Source organism: Diabrotica undecimpunctata, chromosome 1 (assembly GCF_040954645.1).
Source record: "Diabrotica undecimpunctata isolate CICGRU chromosome 1, icDiaUnde3, whole genome shotgun sequence".
NCBI lineage: Eukaryota > Metazoa > Arthropoda > Insecta > Coleoptera > Chrysomelidae > Diabrotica > Diabrotica undecimpunctata.
Window position 1 is genome coordinate 130354642 of NC_092803.1, and position 22703 is coordinate 130377344.

Sequence of the window (22703 nt, forward strand, 5' to 3'; positions counted from 1 at the left end):
AAAACCCACACTAAACATTGCAAAATGAAATTTAATATAACTTAACAAAAGACAAATCTTTACACATGCATGACGTTAGAAACAATATCGAAAAAACGAGAAAAATAACACATCATAAATACTTATTTTTTCTAAAATGTATCCTTCCACGTTTTTCCGATTTGTATTTTTAATTGACGTATATTCTTGTAATGCCAATTTAATTGCAACATTGTATTTAAATTTTTCCTACAATTTGCAACGTATTTAAAAATATTGACATATTTTACAGTTTTTGTGCGAAAACAGTTTTCAAATATTTCAATATACGTCTGGATATGATTGCACTATTAACCTGATTTTTTTGCTTTTCCTTTGTGTGTACGAAACGGTCTGGAAAATTAAACAACTTCAGATGAAAATGGAGGGATAATTGGAAAATTCCCGACTCTTCAAGAAGACTGCTTTTCAAAATTGCATGCTCGTTTCTAGGTCAGTTTTTCACAATGCAGAATGTGACGCTTCGTAGCTAGGAACATATGTTTTCTGTTGGTTTTTTTCGTTTGAGGTTAAACTCAAAGGGGCGAATCTCAAGATTAGAAATTTTTGTAAGAGTAGATATACCAGTGTTTTGGTTGAAACCGGTAGAGGAAATCTTTGTACTTCAGTTGTGTTCTTTGTCGCATTTTCGCTATATTAGAGGCTTCTAAATAAATACACAACTAGGCAAACACAACGAGGTAGAAAATTGATTTATCACTAAGAAAGTCACAATATATCCATAGTAACGATATATATATATATATATATATATATATATATATATATATATATATATATATATATATATATATTTATATATATATATATATATATATATATATATATATATATATATATATATATATATATATATATATATAGTAAACTCTTAAATATTGGGGTTCTCAAAACTTGTATATCCTTGATCATAATTGAAATCATTAATTTGTTGTAGTGGATGATCGGCAATACTTTTTTTAATCTAGGTTCAAAGGGGAGTTTCGTGGCTGATTGAGGTCCATGAGATTTGCCAACTGATTTTTATGTATTTTAACCCGCTGAATCAGAATCTTTAACATGATAATCCGAAAGGTTTCTGCGGTTAGTACAATTAAACTTAGAGCTAAGATTAATATTAATACACGAATTAATATTAAACTGAACAGTCTTCCGGGTTGAACCGCGTCGATTATCATTGCGCCGAGCTTTCGACATCCTCTTCGATGTCTTCTTCAAGGCTTCGGATGTTTCAGTATCCCGAGCCCCCAGACACTACTACACCGATCACTACATTATACAATCATATCTACATATCAATACATTGATTAGTGATCCTGGATGTGAAAAACATCCAGGAGTTAATAGTCTAATTACCAGTTATCTACTTTAATCAGACCAAAATTGAAAAAAATATTTAAGGTGGAAGTACAAACCACAAATTGATACGTTAAAGCTTGATACCGAAAGTCGTTTAGAGAAGAAATAAAATAAATCATTATTATTGAAATTATTTAAAAGCTGAAAAACCTCTAGCCCAACTGGTATTTACGTTGAAGTGTGAAAGGTGCTTGCAGAAGATCGAGCTTATTTCGTATTATTGGTCATATCGGCCATAGGGTAATTTTCTGTTTGATAGTATTTCTGTTTAATAGTATTTATTCTATTTAGTACTGTATTTTAATAGAACACCAACTGGGTGTTTAAAGTTTATTTCCTAAAAGTGCAAATCAATCTGATCATTCTCGTAATAGTATTTTTTATTAAATTCCCCCTTCTGCATGTACGAGTAGTTAAAAGAATTTTTTTGAGATACCAAAGAACGCTATCCGTTTTCAAAAGATACTTGTGAAACTTTCTTGGTTGAGGATAACAAATCGACGCAAATTATTGCTGAGAAAGAGTATTCGGTATTTCTTTCTGAATAATTCTCTTATATTTAGTGTTTTAGTTCCATACTATTTTTTCTGAAATTCCTACTGTCTTTATATTCCTTTAATCGTTGATACTTTATAAACATGGCATGGTTCTGATTAATATTCATTCTATAAGATATAAAACAGATGAATTATTTTTGTTTCTAGAGGAATTATGATTTCTCCCGATAGTTGCGGTTATCGATCACTGACTTGAAGTCAACGAGCCTTTTTGTTTGCTAAGTATCGAGCAACCACAATTGCTAGGTATGATCGTCCAATTTTTACAAATAATGATTTCTCTCCTAAGACAAAATATGACTTTCAGTTGAATGAATCCTTTTTTAAGTTTTCATTGATTTATAACAAGAATATTAATCTTTACATTCTTTGCATTTATAGATCACCTAATAATTCCACGTAACTATTTTTTCAGAACGTGTTAAATTTGCTAGACTGTCCAATAAAAGCAGAAAGATTCTATGCGGTGACCAGAATATTAATTACGCTGTTGCTTGTGCTACCCAATTATCCTTGATCAATATATTCGAATCGTATGGTTTTACAATGCTCGTTAATTTTCTTACAAGAATTACTAAAACAACATCTACCATAATTGATTATTTTGTCTCAGATTTCTCACCCCTTGATGTACGCTCTACAATTATTAATGCAGAGTTATTTGATCATGAAGCAGTATATACCAAGTTTAACACTCTTAACAAACCATCCTCGAAAACCCAACGTTTAGGTAAGATTTTTTCCGCTCAGAACTTTCGTAAATTCCAAAATTTGTGCTTGAACTCTGGGTGACACTTTTCCTGTGTGGCCGTGGACTATAATTTTAGTGATTTTTTAGATAGGCCTGTCTATATTTTCAATAAGGCATTTCCTTTAATTACAATTAAGTCAAAACATCACAAACCCTGGACTACCAAAGGTATCTGCATATCAGCCAAGAATATGCGTTCACTACTGTACATCGAGAAATTTACTACCAACGTCTTTGTCACTGAATATATCGCCAAGTACAGAGGAGCCTATCTAAAACTTATCAAAACAGCTAAAAAAATGTACTATCAGAATCGTCTGGGAAGCTCTAAAAATGTTGCAAGAGGAACTTGGTCCATAATAAACGATCTTCAAAATAAAACTAACACAACTCAAACATTTTCTCTTCCAAACCCTAAAAATCTAAATGAATACTTCGTTAATGTGAGTAAAAATATAACATCAACTATTTTGCCACAACAAGATGCTATTTCTCATCTCCCCAATTCAAAAAAGGTCTCGAATTCATTCTTTATAAGACAAATTGATAAATCTGAACTGATCCAAACAATCAGTAGAGTATGAAAACAAATTTTCCTGTAGTACTGATGGACTATCCATAAAAATTTTCTTAAATCACCCAAAAAATGTGCTGGAAGTCCTGGACTTACTAATTAACGATTCCTTTGAAAAAGGTATATTTCCAGAGTGCCTAAAGACAACCATTATTATTCCTCTTCATAAGTGTGGTGAAAAATCTAATGTCTGCAACTAGAGACCTAAGGGCTTACTACCGGTCTTATCCAAAATTATTGAGAGACTTATAAAAGCCCGACTTAAGTCCTTTCTCGCTGAAAACAACATTTTATCACAAAGTCAGTTTGGTCTTTTATCTAATAAATGTGCCAGCGATGCTATGTTTTCTGTACTACATGAGGTCTATCAAGCATTAAACAATAATCTTTATACTGCCACTGTTTTTTGTGACTATTGCAAAGCTTTTGATTGTGTAAATCACGACGTTTTGATAAAAAACTATATTCTACGGAATTCGAGGTATTTCTTTGAATTGGTTCCAATCTTACTTAAGAAATAGTAAACAATTAGTTAGAGCAAATGATACTGACTCTAGTCACAAAAGCATTGTATGTGGAGTACCACAAGGTTCAGTACCGGGTCCTCTACTTTTCCTTATCTTTATAAATGACATCACTAACTTAAAAATCGATGGAAAAATTTTTCTTTTTGCTGATGATACCAGTATTACCTGGGGTAACTCTAATATTGCCACTCTTCATGCAATTATAACTTCTGATCTACTTAAAATATAAACCTGGTCCGACTTTAATTTAGTCCCTTTTAACGTGGATAAGACAGTAGTATTATCCTATAAAGGAGCTCTTCAACCCTTGCTTCTTAATAATAGCCAGTAGCATTGATCAGTATCGTTGATTCTGTAAAATTTCTTGGTATTTTTATAGACAGCAACCTTAAATGGTCCCTTCATATCGATTTGTTAAGTAAAAAACTAGCTTCCGCCTGGGATGCAATAAGATCTGTTTCGAAGGAAATCAATTTAGCATCTTCCAAAATAACATATTTTTCTTTGTTCGAGTCTCATCTTTAATATGGCCTTCCATTTTGGGGTTCTAGTACAGCTGCTCAAACTGATGTTATTTTTTATTTACAAAAAAGAGTAATACGATATGTTTTTGACCTCAGTAGAATAACACATTGCAGAAGCTACTTCAAAAATCACGGTAATTTAACTCTTTCCTCTTTATATATTCTAGAAACTGTTGATTAATTCGTAAACACCTACATGTTTTTCCAGCAAGGCCTAATCATGACTATTCCACCAGAAATTCAAGCTTTGATGTGTATTTACCGATCCCGTCCACTGAATTAGTACTTAAAGAAATCTATATTATATTCGACAAAACAATTATATAACCATCTCCCTTTGCAAATTAAATCTACATCTTCTTTCCTAAAGTTCCTTAAATTGACAAGAGCCTATTTATCTGAAAGACCATATTATTCAGGAAGAGTTTCTTACCGAATAGCTAATCAATTACAGTACGTTTAGGTACAAGCAACTTAAGTATTTTATATATATATATATATATATATATATATATATATATATATATATATATATATATATATATATATATATTTGGGTATCACATGCAGCAACAAACTTATTCGTAAACTAGTTTGTAAGGCTTTATTATGCAATTTGCAATTTAGGTAAATTTTGCAGTGGATTGTATATTTTATCATCTTTTTTTTTGTGATATTGACGATTTATATAATTTTAGTAAATTTTAATTGGTATTGTTATTTTTTTGACTTTTTGTAAGCTTTTTCCATAAAATTGTACAATTTTCAGTGACAATAAAGCGTATTTCTATTCTATAACATTCGCCATGTTATGATCAATTTCTGTTAATAAATTATCAAAAATGAAAAATTTTATGACGAAATGTCATTCTAATAACTAAATACTAATCAAATATTAATAATATGACGCCATTTTTGAATTAAAGAATCAAACGTGTCCCGTTATAAAATATTTATATTGCTGTGTTAGAAAACAAAATCTAAATCAATATTTCTTTTTATTTAAATACAGATTTTAAACAAAACACATATCCTTCAAACAATGGAGTCCAAAAACACCAACACAATGCCCAAGAGATCGTTATGTATACGTTTTACACATACTACGTAATACACAAAATATAGTTTGGTAGAATTTGGTATCTCTGTAAGAATTTGTTTCTACTGCGCACCGTACTCAGCTTTTATAGAAAGAATTAAGGTATTTAGAATATTAAGTTGACTCTTGTTAGCGGTTGTAAATGTCTCAGCAAATTTATCTGAGCGTTTTTTATTCCCATCTTTCTAGCAGATCCATATCAGATTTTCTCAGTGCGAGTACAAGGTTTCACGTTCGTGTCTTACCGTTATTCTGATTACTGTGTTGTAAATTCTTGTTTTTGTGTTTCTGATCTGAACTGTGATTTTCTTTTCTAATTTTAGCCTTTATTCCATTCTATTCATGTCAGTTTCACTCATTACTTAGCTACTTTATATAGTGAGTACATTTCTTTTATTTTACTGTAAATAATTTTCTGCTGTTTATTTTGTGTCGCATAGTAATATATTTTTTCTTTTTCTAATTTATTTACAGTCCAAATTTTTGGTGGTTTCAGTATTAATTTCTGTATAATTTCTTCGTGTATCCTCAATCTCGCTGTCTAACAGCGGCGAAATAATACTACTAAGTGCGCTTTTGCCTACCTGTCGTAAGAGGTGACTTATCGAGGAGGAATGAGAGGTGGTGAGCAGTCGCCTGACGTATCGAGATCGCAGAAACGCACGTAGGACGCTAGATGTACTGTCACCGATCTGCGTCATTAGTATCCAGGACGAGCTCACATGGGGCCACTCTACTTTCATTCCACATAACCTAAGTTTGGTTAAACGAACCGCATGCTTAAAACTTCTAGCCACCAGCTGGACGTGAACTTGTGGTACGTTTTTAGATGAGTGGTAAAGAAGTAGGCTCCTTGACGGCGACCTGTCTAACGAGCGAGGTTATAACCTTATTCCTACCTGCGTTGACCTGTTCGCCCTTAGTGGGAGGGATACCTAACGGGTGTTCCTGTATCAACACAGGTACTAGATAACATGAACGATATTCATGTTAGTGCTAGATCATCCGTGAAATTCAAATACTTCAAATTAGAAAGTTATATTATGGTAAACTACTTTTCATGTAATTACATTGTTTATTTTTTCTTCATTATCATCATTATCTAGCCTTTTGCGTCCAAAGTTGAATATAGGCCTTCCCTAATTTCTTCCAGTTCTGTCGGTCTTGAGCTTCCTACAGCAAATTCCCAGCGATTCTTTTGACGTTTTCTGTCCATCATGTAGGTGGTCTACCGCTGCTTCTTCGATCAGTTCGTGGTCTCCACACTGAAATATTGCTCCTGCCCAGTTCCACTTCACCCATGCTATATTCTGTATGACGTCTGTGACGCCTGTCCTTCTCATTTCTATGTTTCTAACTCTGTCTCTAAGAGTCAGTCCAAGTAGCGAGCATTTCATTCGTCTTTGGGCTACTTTGAGTTTGGTTGCTATAGCCTGGGTTAAGGAAAGTGTTTCGGAGCCGTAATTCATGTCCTAACGCCTATTCTAGATGTTTTTATTCTTCTCCCAATATTCAGGTTCATATATTTACACACAATCTGTTAAGATTTTAATGACATCTCTTTTTTGAGTGATTCGAGTTGTTGTTTAAATAATGCTCCGTTTTTCTTCCCTCCTTCTCTTCTCCATTCTTTATTTTCATGGTAAAATGGATCTTAGGGTTTAGAGAATTTATCAAATTCAAGAAATTTATAAGTTTACCAGTCTCATGATTTAATATTAACGAATGAACACGATGGCTTTTTATATGCTAATTGTAGAGATGTTTGTTTAAATTTGTCCTTAAAAAAGTTTGCAAGAATCAGACTTAACAGACTTTCCATTGCAGTCGGTTCGTAAAATCCGCCTTCCCATTGGAAATATGTTGTGGTAAGGCAGTGACGAAACTTGTTTTCTGAGAATTGCTGCCTAAAGCATAACCCGTAGTAAGGTCACAATACCATATATGTATTTATTTTGTCTATTAATGGTTTTAATGAGAAAATATTGACAATTGTAGATCGTCTAGCTCTGTTGTTTAATCTGGTATATGCTTAATATTTTTCTCTTCAAGGTACCATGTACTCTGTAGTTTTTATGCTGATGTTTGGACTCTTTTTTTATAGATTGGTGTTATCCAACTGATTTTCCAGTCTAGGTGGATTTGAATAATACATTTTTCATACTTTTTTTATCGTGCTATGCTGGTTCGGGTGTCCATTACAGTTCAGCTGGATCACTTGATACATCAGCTAGTTTACATTTTATTTCTTTGATTGCTGAGCTAAGCGTACTTACTAAAGTCTATATTTTTTCTCCTGAAATGTTGATAGCAAATTTCTGTATTTGGTACTGTTATCTTTGTCTGTAAACAAGTTTTAATCATAATAATCATAAAATATTGATGCCAGTCGTCGCCAGGACTTATTAATTAGTTTAAGAGCTATTTAAGCTTTTTAGATTTCTTAAAAATTTCCAGGGTTCTTCTTCATCTAGTTCTCGGTATTTATTTTCCCACTTTTCATTTGTTTTGTAGTTTTTTTCGCTTAAATCTGGTTTTTGCTTATTTCTATTTGTTCTGGGTTTTAATGGTAAGCAATTTTTAATATAGTTTTTGCTTTATATTCCCTAGTTCTTCTGTCCACTAAAAATTACCACTGTGTATAGAAATTTCTTTTTCAAAACTTATTTTGCTGCACAAATAATTAAATTTTTTGTTGGTTTATAAATGTTTTGCAGTTTCCAAATTGTCAATGTTTTTTTTTTGAATATCAATGGTAAGTTATATTTTGTGATCTCGTTAGATAGAATTTTTTTAAGTGTTTTATTTAAAATATAATCTTTAAAATAGTCTTCTTCTTGTACTTTCGTCGGTATTGGACTTGGTACTTGGTAATATCGTTTACAAATATATCCTTACAACCCCTGGTTCATTATAATTTTACCGACCTATCAGAATTTATTCAAATCTGAAAAAGACAGAAGTAAACAAAAACAGTTGAGGCAAAAGATTAACAATCCATTCATGAAACTGGCGCGCCCACACGATGTAGGCAGAAAAAATATAAGTCAGAGTAGGTTGTCGTTAAGATAATGTGGGTAGATGGAGGAAAGTCACTACGGCACTAGCATCATCGGGTGTAATAGCATTTTTAAGAAGAAAGGCGGGTCCACTTCTTACGCCTGACCATATGGTCACTACAATATATCATACAGGGTGGTTAATATGTTAATTAGGTGACAATACAAACACAATTTTCAAAGCGGCGTTAATTAAAAACGACTGGTTCCTATATTTTTTGTTAAATTTTTTTTAGTTTTGTATATAAGTGTTACAATTTAGTGAGGTACCAATAAATAGCATACTATGTTAAGGTAGATATTAGAATATAACAATCAATAACAAATTTTCATACCATGTTAGATGTGTTGGAATGTAAGTTATTCACCGTTATGTGATTTGTAGAACAATGCTAGCAGTAGGAAAACTTCAATAGCTCAGTAGATAAAGAAATACGAATTATATATCTTAGCACTTCATAAAATAAAATGGAGGAACATGGAAAAGTTCATTAGGTCACATATTGGTCGTAAAGAAAACTGTTGTACACCTGTCTACAATTTTTAATATCACTAGATGGCCCAACGAAGAAAACAGGAATTAAAAAACTTTACATGGTACTTCGCACAAATTATAAGATTTGCAAATGGTCTGATATTTGTAACAAGAAAGAAAAAGGTTTAGCATAAGCACTGAAGACTCTAACAGAGCCGGTGAAAATTAGATAAGTAAAAATTAATGAATATAAGATGAAAAATATTCTAGTGTCAAGAAACACCTGCATCGGAGATTTTATAAAAATTAAATAATGCACATTTCAAGCATATGAAAGATTTAAATACTTAGAAGTAGTACTTGATATATCAAATAACAGAATTACAGAAATATGTAGTAAAATGACGGAGTAACACAGGCAATACAACATTGGAAATGCCAAGCATTACCGCAAGTCTCAGTAAGGAGACCTAACGCGATTATCCAATAACAAAATAAGAAGTCATGTAAACGGAGAAAATAATTCTCTACATAAAAGCTCAAAAGGAGAAATGGTTCTGTCATAATCACAAAAGAACATAAGATAAACTTTAAGAAAATATTAAAATATAAACCAACAAATTCAGGATCTCGAGATGAGATCACCAAAGTGAGATGAAAAACCAGGTCAGGGATGATACTTAAAGATGAATATTCTAAACTGGAGGTAAAAGATAGAAGATATAAAGAAATGGAATTCAATTACAAATTGAGCGAAATCATGCTTAGATTTGTGATAAGAAAAATAGAAAGCAGAGGAAATGCATTGAGAGAGTTTTGGCGTTCTTTACGCTTAATTAATTAATTAATTAAAAATCCAAATAAATTATAAAAAGTTCAGAACGTTTTTGGACTAATTAGTTCATCTTCAGGGAATTTTGCAGTACTTGCATAACTAACGGCAAAACCAAATAGTGCTTTTAACACACTTATCATTTGAGTTGGTTTTGCTGTTAGTTATGCAAGTACTCTAAAAGTACACTGAGTATGAACTGATTATTCCGAAAACGTTCTGTACTCATTATAATCCATTTGGATTTTTAACTTAATTTTTTAATCAAATATATATATATATATATATATATATATATATATATATATATATATATATATATTTATATATATATATATATATATATATATATATATATATATTTATATATATATATATATATGGGCCTGCGTAGCGCAAGCGGTAGGATGCTTGACTCGCAAGCCGGTGGTCCGGGGTTCGAATCCCACCGCCGGCAAGAACATCTAGACATTTTAAAAATGTCTATAGGCCCCAGGTCGACTCAGCCTGAATAAAAATGAGTACCTTGGGTAAAACCAGGGGTAATAATAGACGGTTGAAGCGTAGCACTGGCCATGTTACCTTCCTTGTATACCGTAGGCCCTAGATATAGCAGACTACCCTGCTATACTCCCAAAGCCGCGACAGCGGTATAAAACGGGAGACTACTATTATATATAAATATATATATATATATATATATATATATATATATATATATATATATATATATATATATATATATATATATATATATACTAGTTACAACAGAAGTTTTTACTTCGATGTTCGAGTTTTTTAACTAATATGGTATACAGCCAACTCCCAGGAACTAGCCCATTTTAAGCCCAAAAAAAATTACCTTGACAGCACACTGTCCACGCGTCGTCAATAATAATACCAATAAGATATAATTTAATAAGTTGAGATACGTTTTCAACATTATAGAAGAGGAACGTAAGGTTTGATAATAAAGTTTGCATAAGCAAAGCTATTTTTCTTTATTTTGTCAACATATTTGGATTTTAAAAACCGAAATGTTAAGTCAAAATTTGATTATCCGAAGACGTATACAAAAAACGTTATTTATGGTGATGTGCGTCCAATAAGTAATGTAATAATGTTAATTTCTGTTATCTGCACATTACAGTCTGTCCCAAACCCTTCTTTCAGTGCGTCACTAATTTTGACGTCATATAGGATTTTAAGAATGTCGAGAATTATTCCATGACATTTTAGTTAAATCTGACAGTTGCAGGATCGTAATCGGTTAAATGTGAAAAGGTTCTTTTTTTTAAATATAGAATAAAGACTTTAACAATTCAAAATTGTTTTTTAATTTACGTATTAAAGGTCCCGTCCTGTATATTAATTTTTATTGCGCATTATATTGGAACGGCAGATTGTCATAATTCCTATTCTATACATTCCAAGGAAAGTGCTTAATTACCTAAGATTTACCATCTCCAATAATTCAAGTTTTATCATGGTTGTTGAAACATGTATATGTCTCTTTTTTAACCATTCTACTAAAGAGTGATTAGTCCAACTTGAATTTGGTATTTTTGGTATGAAGGGTAACATGTTGGCCTAAAATGAACAAGAAAATTTAAAGACGCTAGTGATATTTCAGTAGGTTATCTTCTTCTCCATGTGCCATCTCCGCTGCTCTAAAGAGGTCAGCAGAAGTGCAGTTAAACCAAGCTCTTAAATTGTTTAACCAGGAGATGCGTCTTCTTCCGCGACTCCTTCTACCCTGTATTCTTTCTTGTATTATTAATTGCAGCAAGTTATAACGCTCACCCCTCAAGACATGTTCCAGATATTGCAGTTTTCTGACTTTAATTGTATTTAAAACCTCTTTATCTTTTCCTATTCTTCTCAACACCTCGACATTCGTGACTCTATCCACCCAACTTATTCTTAATATCCTTCTGTAGGCCCAAAACTCGAAGGCTTCTAATCTGTCCGAAACATCTTTCTTTAATATCCAAGCCTCCAGCCCATAAAATAATACGGAGAACACGTAGCATCTCAGAAGTCTTATCTTTAAAGAAATTGAAATGTCCCTGCTGCAGAGTACTTTTTCAGTTTGTTGAGGGAATTTCTTTCCCTCATATTTTGATACAAACCTTCACTAAACATTTTGTATACACGAGTTATAATAACATGTTCATAGTTATTGGTTAATGAATGGCAGAAACTGGTAATAAAGTTGTCCCAGCCTCTTTTTCTAATTGAAAATAATTTAATAATTTTAATATTAGTCTTTGTTCCTTCTCGATATATCTCGGCATATTTAAAATATTTTTATGACAATAAATACAAAATTAAATTTTCACTGTAAAATATCTGAAAATACTAACCTGTAATGACAATTATCATTTTATCAGTTGACATTGTGAAAGTACTGTCACGATCGAGACAAATTATATTTATGCGCATCATTGATTGGATATCTATTTAGCGTATTCTAAACTCTAACCAATTATACATCCGTAAGTAGAATTCGCTTTAATATGCAAATACTCGTGGACGATACATAATTTTTTAAGTTCAATGTATAATAATCACAGACTCGCGTTTTTTACTTTATTGTGTTGATGCTAGCGTCACTTCTAGCTTAATGCGTTAGAGAGAATTCGATCAACTATGACGCACTGCAAGAAGGGTTTGGGACGGACTATACCTACATTCAGACATATTTACTGTAAACGGTTGATATTGTCTACTTCAAAATTATTATTTATTAATGTTTGTATTTTGAGAACGATTTCCAAAGTGGAAATCGAAATGTCAAATATACTCATATTTTAAACAGATTGTGGCTTTTTCCCAAAACGAAAATATTAATTTTACGTTGCAAATGCGTCAGCATACTTTTTGTATACCGTTTTTCACAATTTTCCAGGTCTCTCCCTTTTCACATACCTTTCAATATACAGAGTGGCCCAAAAGTTTGGAAACGACTAATTATCTCAGAAATTGCATAACTTTACTACTTTGCATAATAAAATTGGCCGTTTCCAGACTTTTGGGTCACTCTGTATATTGTGAAGCCATATTTTTCTTTTCCCTTACCCCTACGGGGAATATATTTCGCCCATATGTTTCTTATCTATTACCTTATACTAAAGTTAATCTCCCACAGGTGTGTTATTCGCGTTCATCATTTATCCTGTTTAACTAACGTAAGCACGTTTTACTTAAAATCAGTTTTGTTTTATTTACCGTAGGTTGTTTTTTCTTTTAATAATTTTCTGTATTCCTGTATTTTTACTGCAATCCTAGCTGAAATTTTTATTATATAGTACTATGTTTATCAGTTCGTATTGATTTATTTAATATTCTACATTATTCTTTTTATTTATTGTCCTCATCAATTTTGACGTCACCTACGTTTTTTACATGTTAATATATTTTAACTCCGCCAAATGTTATTCAGCATTTGCTCGTTTTTTAGTCTTCCATCTACTCTCTTTACTTTTCTCCCTATATTAGATTATATATAGATATTGTTGCATTCACATGGTTCCTCATAGATGCAGTTATTTGCTCTTTTGTGTGTTGTTAGGTTTGGTGTTGGACAGGATATCATAGCTTATTGGTTATTTTGAATGTTGTTGTGATATTGTATTTAATTCTTATCCTTTTAATTTTTCCGATAAGCCCATTACATATGGTATTGTTTTCATCTTTAAATTCCTTCTTGCGTCTGAAATGCATTTTCATTAGAGCAGGTGTTTTGAGCTCTATCATATAATAATTTGATAATTCTCTTTTTGATGTTTACGTTGTGGTTTGAGCGGTAATTTAAATATCTCTTTCTGTGTAGCACATAATACGTAAAAAAATAATACACAAACGCCTAATATACAAAGTACAAAAACACACAAAATAATCAGAATTTGATGTCAAACTGAGAGCACAAACACCACCCTCAGAATTTTTCTACTGAAAGCATGGCTCATTGCCTACAAGATCGAGACAAAGTAAGTCAATCGTCAGTTTTGAAAAATATAACCCAAACAAGTTTAGGTTATATTTTTTAACCCATTTTTTAAAAATAATTTAAAAACAATTATAAAATGTAATTTCCATTACAATTAAGTGTAGCTTAAACACATATAAACATAATGTTTAACCTAGACACGCCACAAGAAAACAGTTTCAGAACCTACTTAATTCTTTAAAAAAAAGTATTTATGAAGGAGGAAGATACTGTTAAATTCTAAATTTACAAAACGATTTTAACATAAAGAAAATTAAGCTGGATAATTATATCTGTAGAACAATAACAATTATATAAATAACAACAATTATATTTAATATAGTTTTTAATAATTCTCACCTGTTTTTAAATCGACCTTATACTGCACAATAATATCGGACATTATTTATCGAGCAATCCTCTAATTTTTTGTCTACTTGGAGATAAATACCTATTTTGATTAAACAATCCTCTTGGCAATAGGAACCAATTTTTACAGGAAATAAATTAATTTTATTCCTACTGTTAAACGATTTCGTGTCTTCTTAAGTGTTATTGCCCTTTTAGATTAAATACCATTCTTATAATGTTAATTCATTTTTTTCCAGATGAACAAGTTTTGTGAAAGCATCGAAAGTGGTGACGTGGACTCGGATACGGAAGATCCAGAACAATTGTTGAACGAATGGCTGGGAGAACTCGATTCTCTAACTGGGGTGAGTTTTTAATTAGAATTTTCCGAATAAAGGATCGGTCGCCCTCGCAAAAATTTTGATATGGTGAGAAATGTTAACGGAATGTGTATTCGAAGAAGAGTTAGTAGGTATTGTACCCTTCCCCAAATTCCTTTAAAGTTTTTGAGGGTACAAATTACTAACTTTAAATTATTTTGGGAGATTTATTTAAAAAAAAAAATTTAATAAAAGCTTCCAATATTTTCGTACTTTTAAAAATATTTTCTTAATTATAATATTAATTAGCTAAAATTTAGACACATACACATAACTTTGAAAGATTTTTTTTGTAAAATAGCCTTTTCTTAACACGTATAAAATTAGAACAAACCTGGCTGATATTTTCTCATTCCTAATTGGAACAAGCGATATTCAAGCATTTGGTTATAATTGCATGGTTTTTACGTGGTCTCTATAGATTGGAATTGGTGTAGTTTTATTGAATATGAAAAATTATATGTGATTCCCTAAGTCCTATATATAACCCACCTTTAGGTATTTTAAATATGTATTACAAAATGTCGCCATATCATATATTTAAGAAAAAGCCTGCATCTCGTAGTTTGTCTTCGAGCTACAACTATCTGATCTTAATACACGTGAAACATATAATGTAGACCGCGCACAAACTTTTGTACAAAAGCACATGCAGGCATGTTTTATTGATAAGTAATCAACTAACATTTATAAATTGTAAAAATATATGCACTGTATAAGTAAAAAAGGTGAACGATTATTTTTGTTTCTTCTTCTGTTGCCATACTCTATACAACGTATAGGAGGCACATCCTTCAACCAACATTCATGTTGGTTGGAGCACGTACACGGATCCTTCTGCTCTCTTTTTATTGTACTGACTTTAGGTGTGCCGCCTCAGCTTATTATGTCTATATATACATATCCCCATCATTTCACCATCATATCACCAGCGTATTTTACCGATTATGGTGCAGCCTCCCATAGACGTACTTCATTTTCGCCCACGTTTGTTCAATATTCGCTTTTCTGTGCCATGTTGCACCGGCTTGTTTCCTTATGTCAGTCCCATCTTAAATTTGGATGTTTTCTTGGTCTCTTTGCGCCTCTTCATTATCATTCTGGCTTTACAACTCTGCGTGGGTCCTAGCTTACTCTAAAACAGTGGTTCCCAACCTTTTTCCCATGATCGCCCCCTTAGACAGGTTTCACCAGTTATGAATACTACAATCGCCCCCCCCCCCCAATTAAATTAAAACAAATAATGAATCTATACAAAAGGTAAGTATCCATATTTATTTATTTTTACATTTCGTAAAATGATAAATGGTTATATGTGTGTAAAAGAATTGTTAATGGCTTCCTTGGGCCTGGCGTCCCTCACATAATTTCTTTATGTCTGGCTCAATGTTGGTTAATAACAACCTCAAATCCCCTCTTTCTATTTTGTCGAGCCTATTTCTTTGTCTGTTTTTCAATATACACACAGAACTAAAACCTTTCTCCACTAGATATGTTGTGGGGAATGCCAATAATAATAATTTGATTGTATTCCACAAGATTGGATACACTTCTTTTATCCGCGGCCAAAATCTTTCGTACCCACAATCCCGAAACAAACTTTCAATTTCAACATCATGTCTCAAATCAATCAAGTTTTCTTGAAGAGAAGGACATACCGTTGAAACTTCCACGCTGAAAGGATTGATAAACCAAGTTGGCACTTTCAGACTAGTCAAATCTTGGAATCGGGACTGCAGATCTTCTTTCAGTGTTTGAAGGTGGAGGCAGTATGTTTGAAGATCCTCAGAATCACCACAAGAAGATTTCAAGTTGGGGAATTTGGTCAGATCTCTTCTCTGCATATTTTCTTCAAAAATAAATAGTTTGTCAATGAATGCTCCGACTACTCCATTCGCTTTGGCCATATTTATGTTCTTCCCCTGTAGTTACAGGTTCATTTCATTTAATTTTTGAAAAATATCTGATAAGTAAGCGATGTCATTTCGCTTCTCTTGTAGTTCTATACTCAGTGTGGGGTCAGTAGTATTAAGAAATTCAATAACAGTATCCATGAGACTGAAGAACCGCCTTAAGCAATTGCCTTTAGAAAGCCAGCGGACTTCCGTATGTAGTAGCAATGTAATAAATATCTCATCAATTTCTTCACAAAATGTACGAAATATTCGATCATTCTTTGGTTTGCTTTAATTTTATTTACCGCATCTATGACAAGTCGAAGAGAATCATGCAACCTCCCACTCAAATTCTTGGCAGCCAAATGCTCTCTGTGAATGACGGAGTGAACACACAAAATTCCAAGTACTGCTTGTTTCAGATGTGCAATAAATCCCCGATGGCGTCCTGTCATTGCTGCTGCACCGTCAGTAGCACAGGCGATCATATTTAATAAGGGAATCTCGTTTTCCTCAAAAAATCTCCCAACGACCTCAAATATGGAAGATCCTTTTGTATCAGTAATCAGACTTCTAACAAACACAATACAAAACTCGGGAATGAAAGACTCCGCATTTGAAGCGACGACAACCTCGGTCGTATGCTTTTTGTTCGAGTCAGATCGGCAGGAGCGGTACCTACTTCTCATCATTCTTATCCCACTTCTCTCTCTTTCTCTTTTGTGTGGATGATCGCACAATACGAAAGCTCGATCAAAGGAAAATGCAGAATTCGTTATAATGTATAATTATAACGATAATGTATAGAATTAAATTGTATTATGATTCATAGCTCTCTGTGACTAGACGAGATGTTTGTGTTATTATTACCTGCATTGGTATACATATATTTACTTTTTATTATCCTATGGATATCCGATCGAAAGTATTGTATTTTTTTTCTCTTTTCTGATTTTTCTCAATTACCCATTTCTCGTTTTCCGGATGCTAAACGCCCCCCTTATCGCCCCCTTTTCTCTGTCGCCCCCCATATCTCCCCCTTCGCTCTATTGCCCCCCTGAATATCTCAAATCGCCCCCCGGGGGGCGATCGCCCCAGGTTGGGAATCACTGCTCTAAAATGTCTATCCAGTCGTCCCTATCCTCTTGGATACTCCAGTGTAATTCTAGTGGACCGACTATTGTCAGTTGTTCTCGCTAAATGTCTCACCCACTACCATTTCAAAGATTTAATTCTTTGGATTACATCAGTGACCTTGATTTTCCGTCTGATCTATTCTATTCTTTTTCGATCTCTCTTTGTTATACCTAGCTTTGAGTTACTTTTAGTTTCGATATTATCTCGTTCTTTAGTGTCCAATTTTCGCAGCCGAAAATGTCATAATTGGTAGTCTACACTTTCATCATGTGGAGTGGGATCTTTGAGTTGAATATAACTGCATTTCTACCAAAAGATGCATAAGCCAGTTTCATTCTTCTGTTGATTTCTGGGAGTAAGGAGTCAGATTTATGTATTAATTGTCTCAAGTATAAGTACATACCGTCTAATGTCTCAAGTGCAGCGTTGTTTATTATTACATCTGAGACATCCTCTAGCTCGCTACACATGGTTTTTGTTTTGTTAAGTTCATTTTTAGGTCAATTTCATTGCCAACTGCATTTAGGCCGCTCATAAGTTCTTGTAGTTCTGCAGGATTATTAGCAATCAGAACGATGTCGTCTGCAAATCTTAAAAAGCTGAGATATTGTCCATCAATAGATAGGTCTTTGTTCTGCCAGTTCATTTTGTTGAAGAACATTTTTTAAAGTTGCAGGAAGAGCTTTGGTGATATTACGTCTCCTTGTAGGACGCCTCTGGTAATGAAAAATTCTGGAGTGTTTTCATAAATTTTTACCTAGGCTTTTGTTTGTCTGTAGATATTTGCTCTATGTACGGTTTGTCAATACCTTAGTTGCTCTCAAAGCTTCTATTAGTGTCTTGGGATATATAGAATCGAAAGCCTTCTCAAAACTATGAAGGTTAATGCTAGCGGTATTTTATATTCCTTAGCTCTACTCATTAGTTCTCGCAGCGTATGGATATGATTCTGGGTACTGAATCCACTTCTGAAGCTAGCTTGTTCTCTCCCAGGTGTTTTTGGCGAGCGTATTTAAGCAGTTCCACTGTTATGCCATCTATTCCAGCTGTTTTACCGCTTTTCATTTTTGTAATTGTCAATTCTGCTTCTGTCGATTTATCAATAATTACTGCTTTTCTTGTTTTCTTATAATTTTGTTTTGTTTTTGATTACATTTTCTACCAGTCTTTTATTGTATTCTCTTATGTCTTCCTTAATACTTTTCCTTAAATGCTTTACACTGTATGTTGCTACTTTAATTTCCCTTCTTTGTTTTAGCATTATTTTGGTTTTATTTGTCAGTTTACTATGTTCATTTTGTATTTGCGGACCTTCGATTTCTTTGGAACTATCAAGTATGATTTCCATTAATTGATAGCTGTTGATTTGGTCATTTTGATCAATTATCCTTTGGTAGTGATCTAAGTTTTCTTTTAGATTATTAATATTTATACCAGTTACGGTTGGTTTTGTGATTAATTTTATTCTTTTTAGTTTCAGATCTAGAACAATTTTTGCTCCGATTAGTCTATGGTTGCTGCCTGTTTGAAATGTATTTATTGCACTGACATCTTTTATTTTGGTTATCTTGTTGGTAAAATGAAGTCAATTTCGTTCTTAGGGGTTCTATTTGGTGCTACCCAAGTCCATTTTTTGTTCTTATTTATTTTTAACTGTCCAATATTTTAGCCCGTACATCATAGCTGGTTTTATAGTAGTTGTATCGAAGTTTCTTTTCACTTTGATGAGAGTCTTTCTGAACAACTAACCAATCACCTCCTTCCATTTCATCCATACCAACCTAACTCTACTGCATGAATCTCTATCTATTTCTTTGTTACTCTATAATATCGATTTTTGTTATTTAAAATTATTACTTTGTACATGTATTTTACCATTTAAACTTATTTTATTTATACTAGTAACTCCATCTTTAAATTGACATTAGATATTCCGCTTTGGTCCTGTTATGTTTTAAACCTTTTTCTTCAAGAGCTTGTCTCCACATGTTCTGCTTTTGTTCTAGATACCTTACAGTATCCCTTACTAACACTACAGTATCAGCATGCATTAAGCACCAGGAAATGTTACCCTGTACTTTCCCAGTTATCTGATCCAATACTACACTCTGATGCAATCAATCCTTCTTTCACATGACATTTATCAGTCTCTCCCACACCTGTTCTAATACTAGTTGTTATTCCCTCATACATGATACATGTCTCTCTCGATCTTCACATAGGTACTCGCCGGCACCACCTCTCGAGGCACTGTATCATGTACTTTGTCAAGATCAGTTACTACCATATGAGCGTTTATTTCTTCATTCCAATCTTTTCCTCAGCTGTTTTAAAATGAAAATTGCATTTATTGTTGATCTGTTGTTTTCCGGTAGAGAATAAATAAGTATATTAATTAGCCTTACACATTTTGATACTAATGAAAATAAAGAAAAAGTAAGTGAAAGGATTAGTTTACTATTCTATTTCTATTCCCTGTATTGGAGAATTACAGAATATATTTAGTCTTATAAGTTCAAAAAAATTCTTTAGTATTTGTAAATATGGAAACAAGGACAAACGAAGCTTTTATATATACCTATATATAAGAAACACAACTAATAAAAAGATGTCCCGTTGATAATACAATCAATATTGAATATCTTCTATTTGTTTGGTATTAAATAAAGGGGTCATGTACCGGAATGTCAACAATACCTTTTATATTGCCCAGTAGCGCATCAGACAATGTTCACTCATGTTATTCAATAGAAAATTATTGTCATATGATACTATGTCTTTTTTTTTTAATGGAAAAGATCAGTCCCAAAAATTTGATTTACAGCCAAAAAACGTACATCAGGTTCTTCTTTTTTATGTTGACATTTACTTTCCTAGTCATTATACAATACAGTAGTATTTTGCTGCGTATTCTTCAAAATGGGACAAGTATAATAATATATAACAAAAAATTAAAGTTGGGTATTTTTTCTTCATTTATTAAAATGCTTTACCTTTAATATCGATAACAAAATTTAACTAATTTTTATAAGTTTTAAACACTGAGTTCTTTTTCTTCTTTTATTTAGACATGTTGGCTGGTATTCTTTAACGTTGCCTCTTGTGTTGGATTCCACCTCTTTCTAGATGGACCTATGTTTCTTCTTTTGATTGATGACTTTACTCGTGCTATTCTAATTATTCTTTTTTCCGCTATTTTATTATGCAAGTTCCATTTTTTCTTTCTATCTTGCACGCACTAATTTATGTCGTCTATCCTGCTATTTTCGATCTTATTACCCCTTGTTTTAACCATCAAGATTTTTCTGTTATTCGTTTTAGTTTACCCATTTCACTTGTATTTTAAGCATATTGTGCTTAACATTTATTGTGTCTGGTGGCTACGGTATACGTCATATAGGTTGGATAACCTATTTATATGAAGGCATCCTTCTCTTCTTCTAGCTTTTGTTAATTGTTTTCTCATGTCTACTTAAATATTGTCTGTTAACTTGATTCCAAAATATTTAAATTTCACTAATTGTTTGGCCACGTAATTTTTAATCTTAAGTTTGCACCTTATCGGTTCTTTTAATACTATTAGACTTTTTGTATCTTGTGGCAAATTTTTTATGTTAAATCCCTAAATAAGAATAAACGAATTCACAATAGCTACACAGAAAGCGGCTTGGGCAGCAAGACTATTGACTACACTAAACCAGAAAAAAAATCTTGACCCTACAGTTAAACAAAAAATACTAGAAAAAAAGCAGCTACGAAAAAAGGCAGAAATCAAGATGCGCAAACGATAAAGCAGAACTAAACAGAGCTATCAAAGATCTAACAAAGTTACTAAATAATATCAAATACAAAAGTTATCGAGGATTACCGAAGTTTTCTTGCTGCCTCTGAAGATACAGACTACTCACTTTGGAAGGCAACAAAAAAGCTAAAACACCCACAACAATATTGTCCTCCAATAAGAGACATGCAAAGTAAATGGGCCAGAGATAACAAAGAAAAAGCCGCAGCCTTTTGTTTTTGAACCCAAGCCGCAGTTTTTGAACCCAACGAACCAGATCTCAACGACAATATTAGCGAGTATCATAACTTCTTAGAATCTCCTTAACGATTAAACTTCACGCTGACAGAAATAAAAAATACAATTATGAAAAATACAAAACCAAAGAAAGCCTCAGGGTTTGATCTGATAACAGGCAAGTTATTGCAAAAATGTGCAATAAAAGGTTACAAGTATCTGCAGCGCATTTTCAACGTCATCATCAGAACAGACTAGTTTCCGAGTCAGTGGAAAATTTCACAGATTATTTTGACTCCAAAACCTGGAAAAAAACCAGAAGACCTAAAATCTTATGTTTGCTGCCGATTCTATCAAAGGTATTCGAAAAGCTTCTATTGATCAGATTGATTCCAATCTTAGAAGAAACTAAACTTATTCCGGACCACCAATTCGGCTTCAGGCTGAAGCATGGGACAATCGAGCAGGTACCCAGAATAGTAAAAAAAATCTCCCACGTGCTAGAAAATAAAGCCTTCCACTCGGCAGCATTCCTAGATGTCAGTTAAGCCTTCGATAAGGTTTGGCATGAAGGCCTACTTTATAAGATAAAGAAACAATTGCCATATCCTTTTTTTCCGCTACTAAAATCCTAAATCCTATCAAATAAATACTTCCTGGTAAAGCAGCACGATGAATACACTCAGCTCCACCCTATCAAAGCAGGTGTTCCACAAGGAAGCTTACTAGGACCTATGTTATTTCTGATGTTCACTGCAGACGACACCGCAATACTGGCCATGGACTCTAATACCACAAAAGCATCAGAAAATTTACAAGAAACCCTAAATAAAATAGAGACTTGGCGAATTAAAGTAAATGGGACCAAGTCAACACATGTAACCTTCACAATGAAACGAGGTGAATGCCCTCGTGATCACACTGAGTGGCAAGCAATTAAGTAAGGCGAACGACACAAAATACTTAGGTATCCATCTAGACAAGCGACTAACCTGGCAGAAGCACATCTTTATCAAACGAAAACATCTGGTCATTAAATTAAGATATATGTACTGGCTGATTGGTCGAAACTCTAAATTAACATTGGATAACAAACTGCTTATATACAAGTGGATCCTCAAGCCCATAGCGACAT

The 22703-nt window shown here is 32.8% G+C and overlaps 1 protein-coding gene across 1 annotated transcript in view; it reads left to right on the forward strand.

Moving 5' to 3' along the window:
* The window catches only part of pico (ras-associated and pleckstrin homology domains-containing protein pico), a 639385-nt gene that overhangs the window by 61211 nt on the left and 555471 nt on the right, over window positions 1-22703 (forward strand). The window contains exon 2 of the mRNA XM_072519677.1: window positions 14396-14503. Within this exon, the coding sequence (XP_072375778.1) occupies window positions 14396-14503 (108 nt within the window). The remainder of the gene's footprint in view (window positions 1-14395; window positions 14504-22703) is intronic.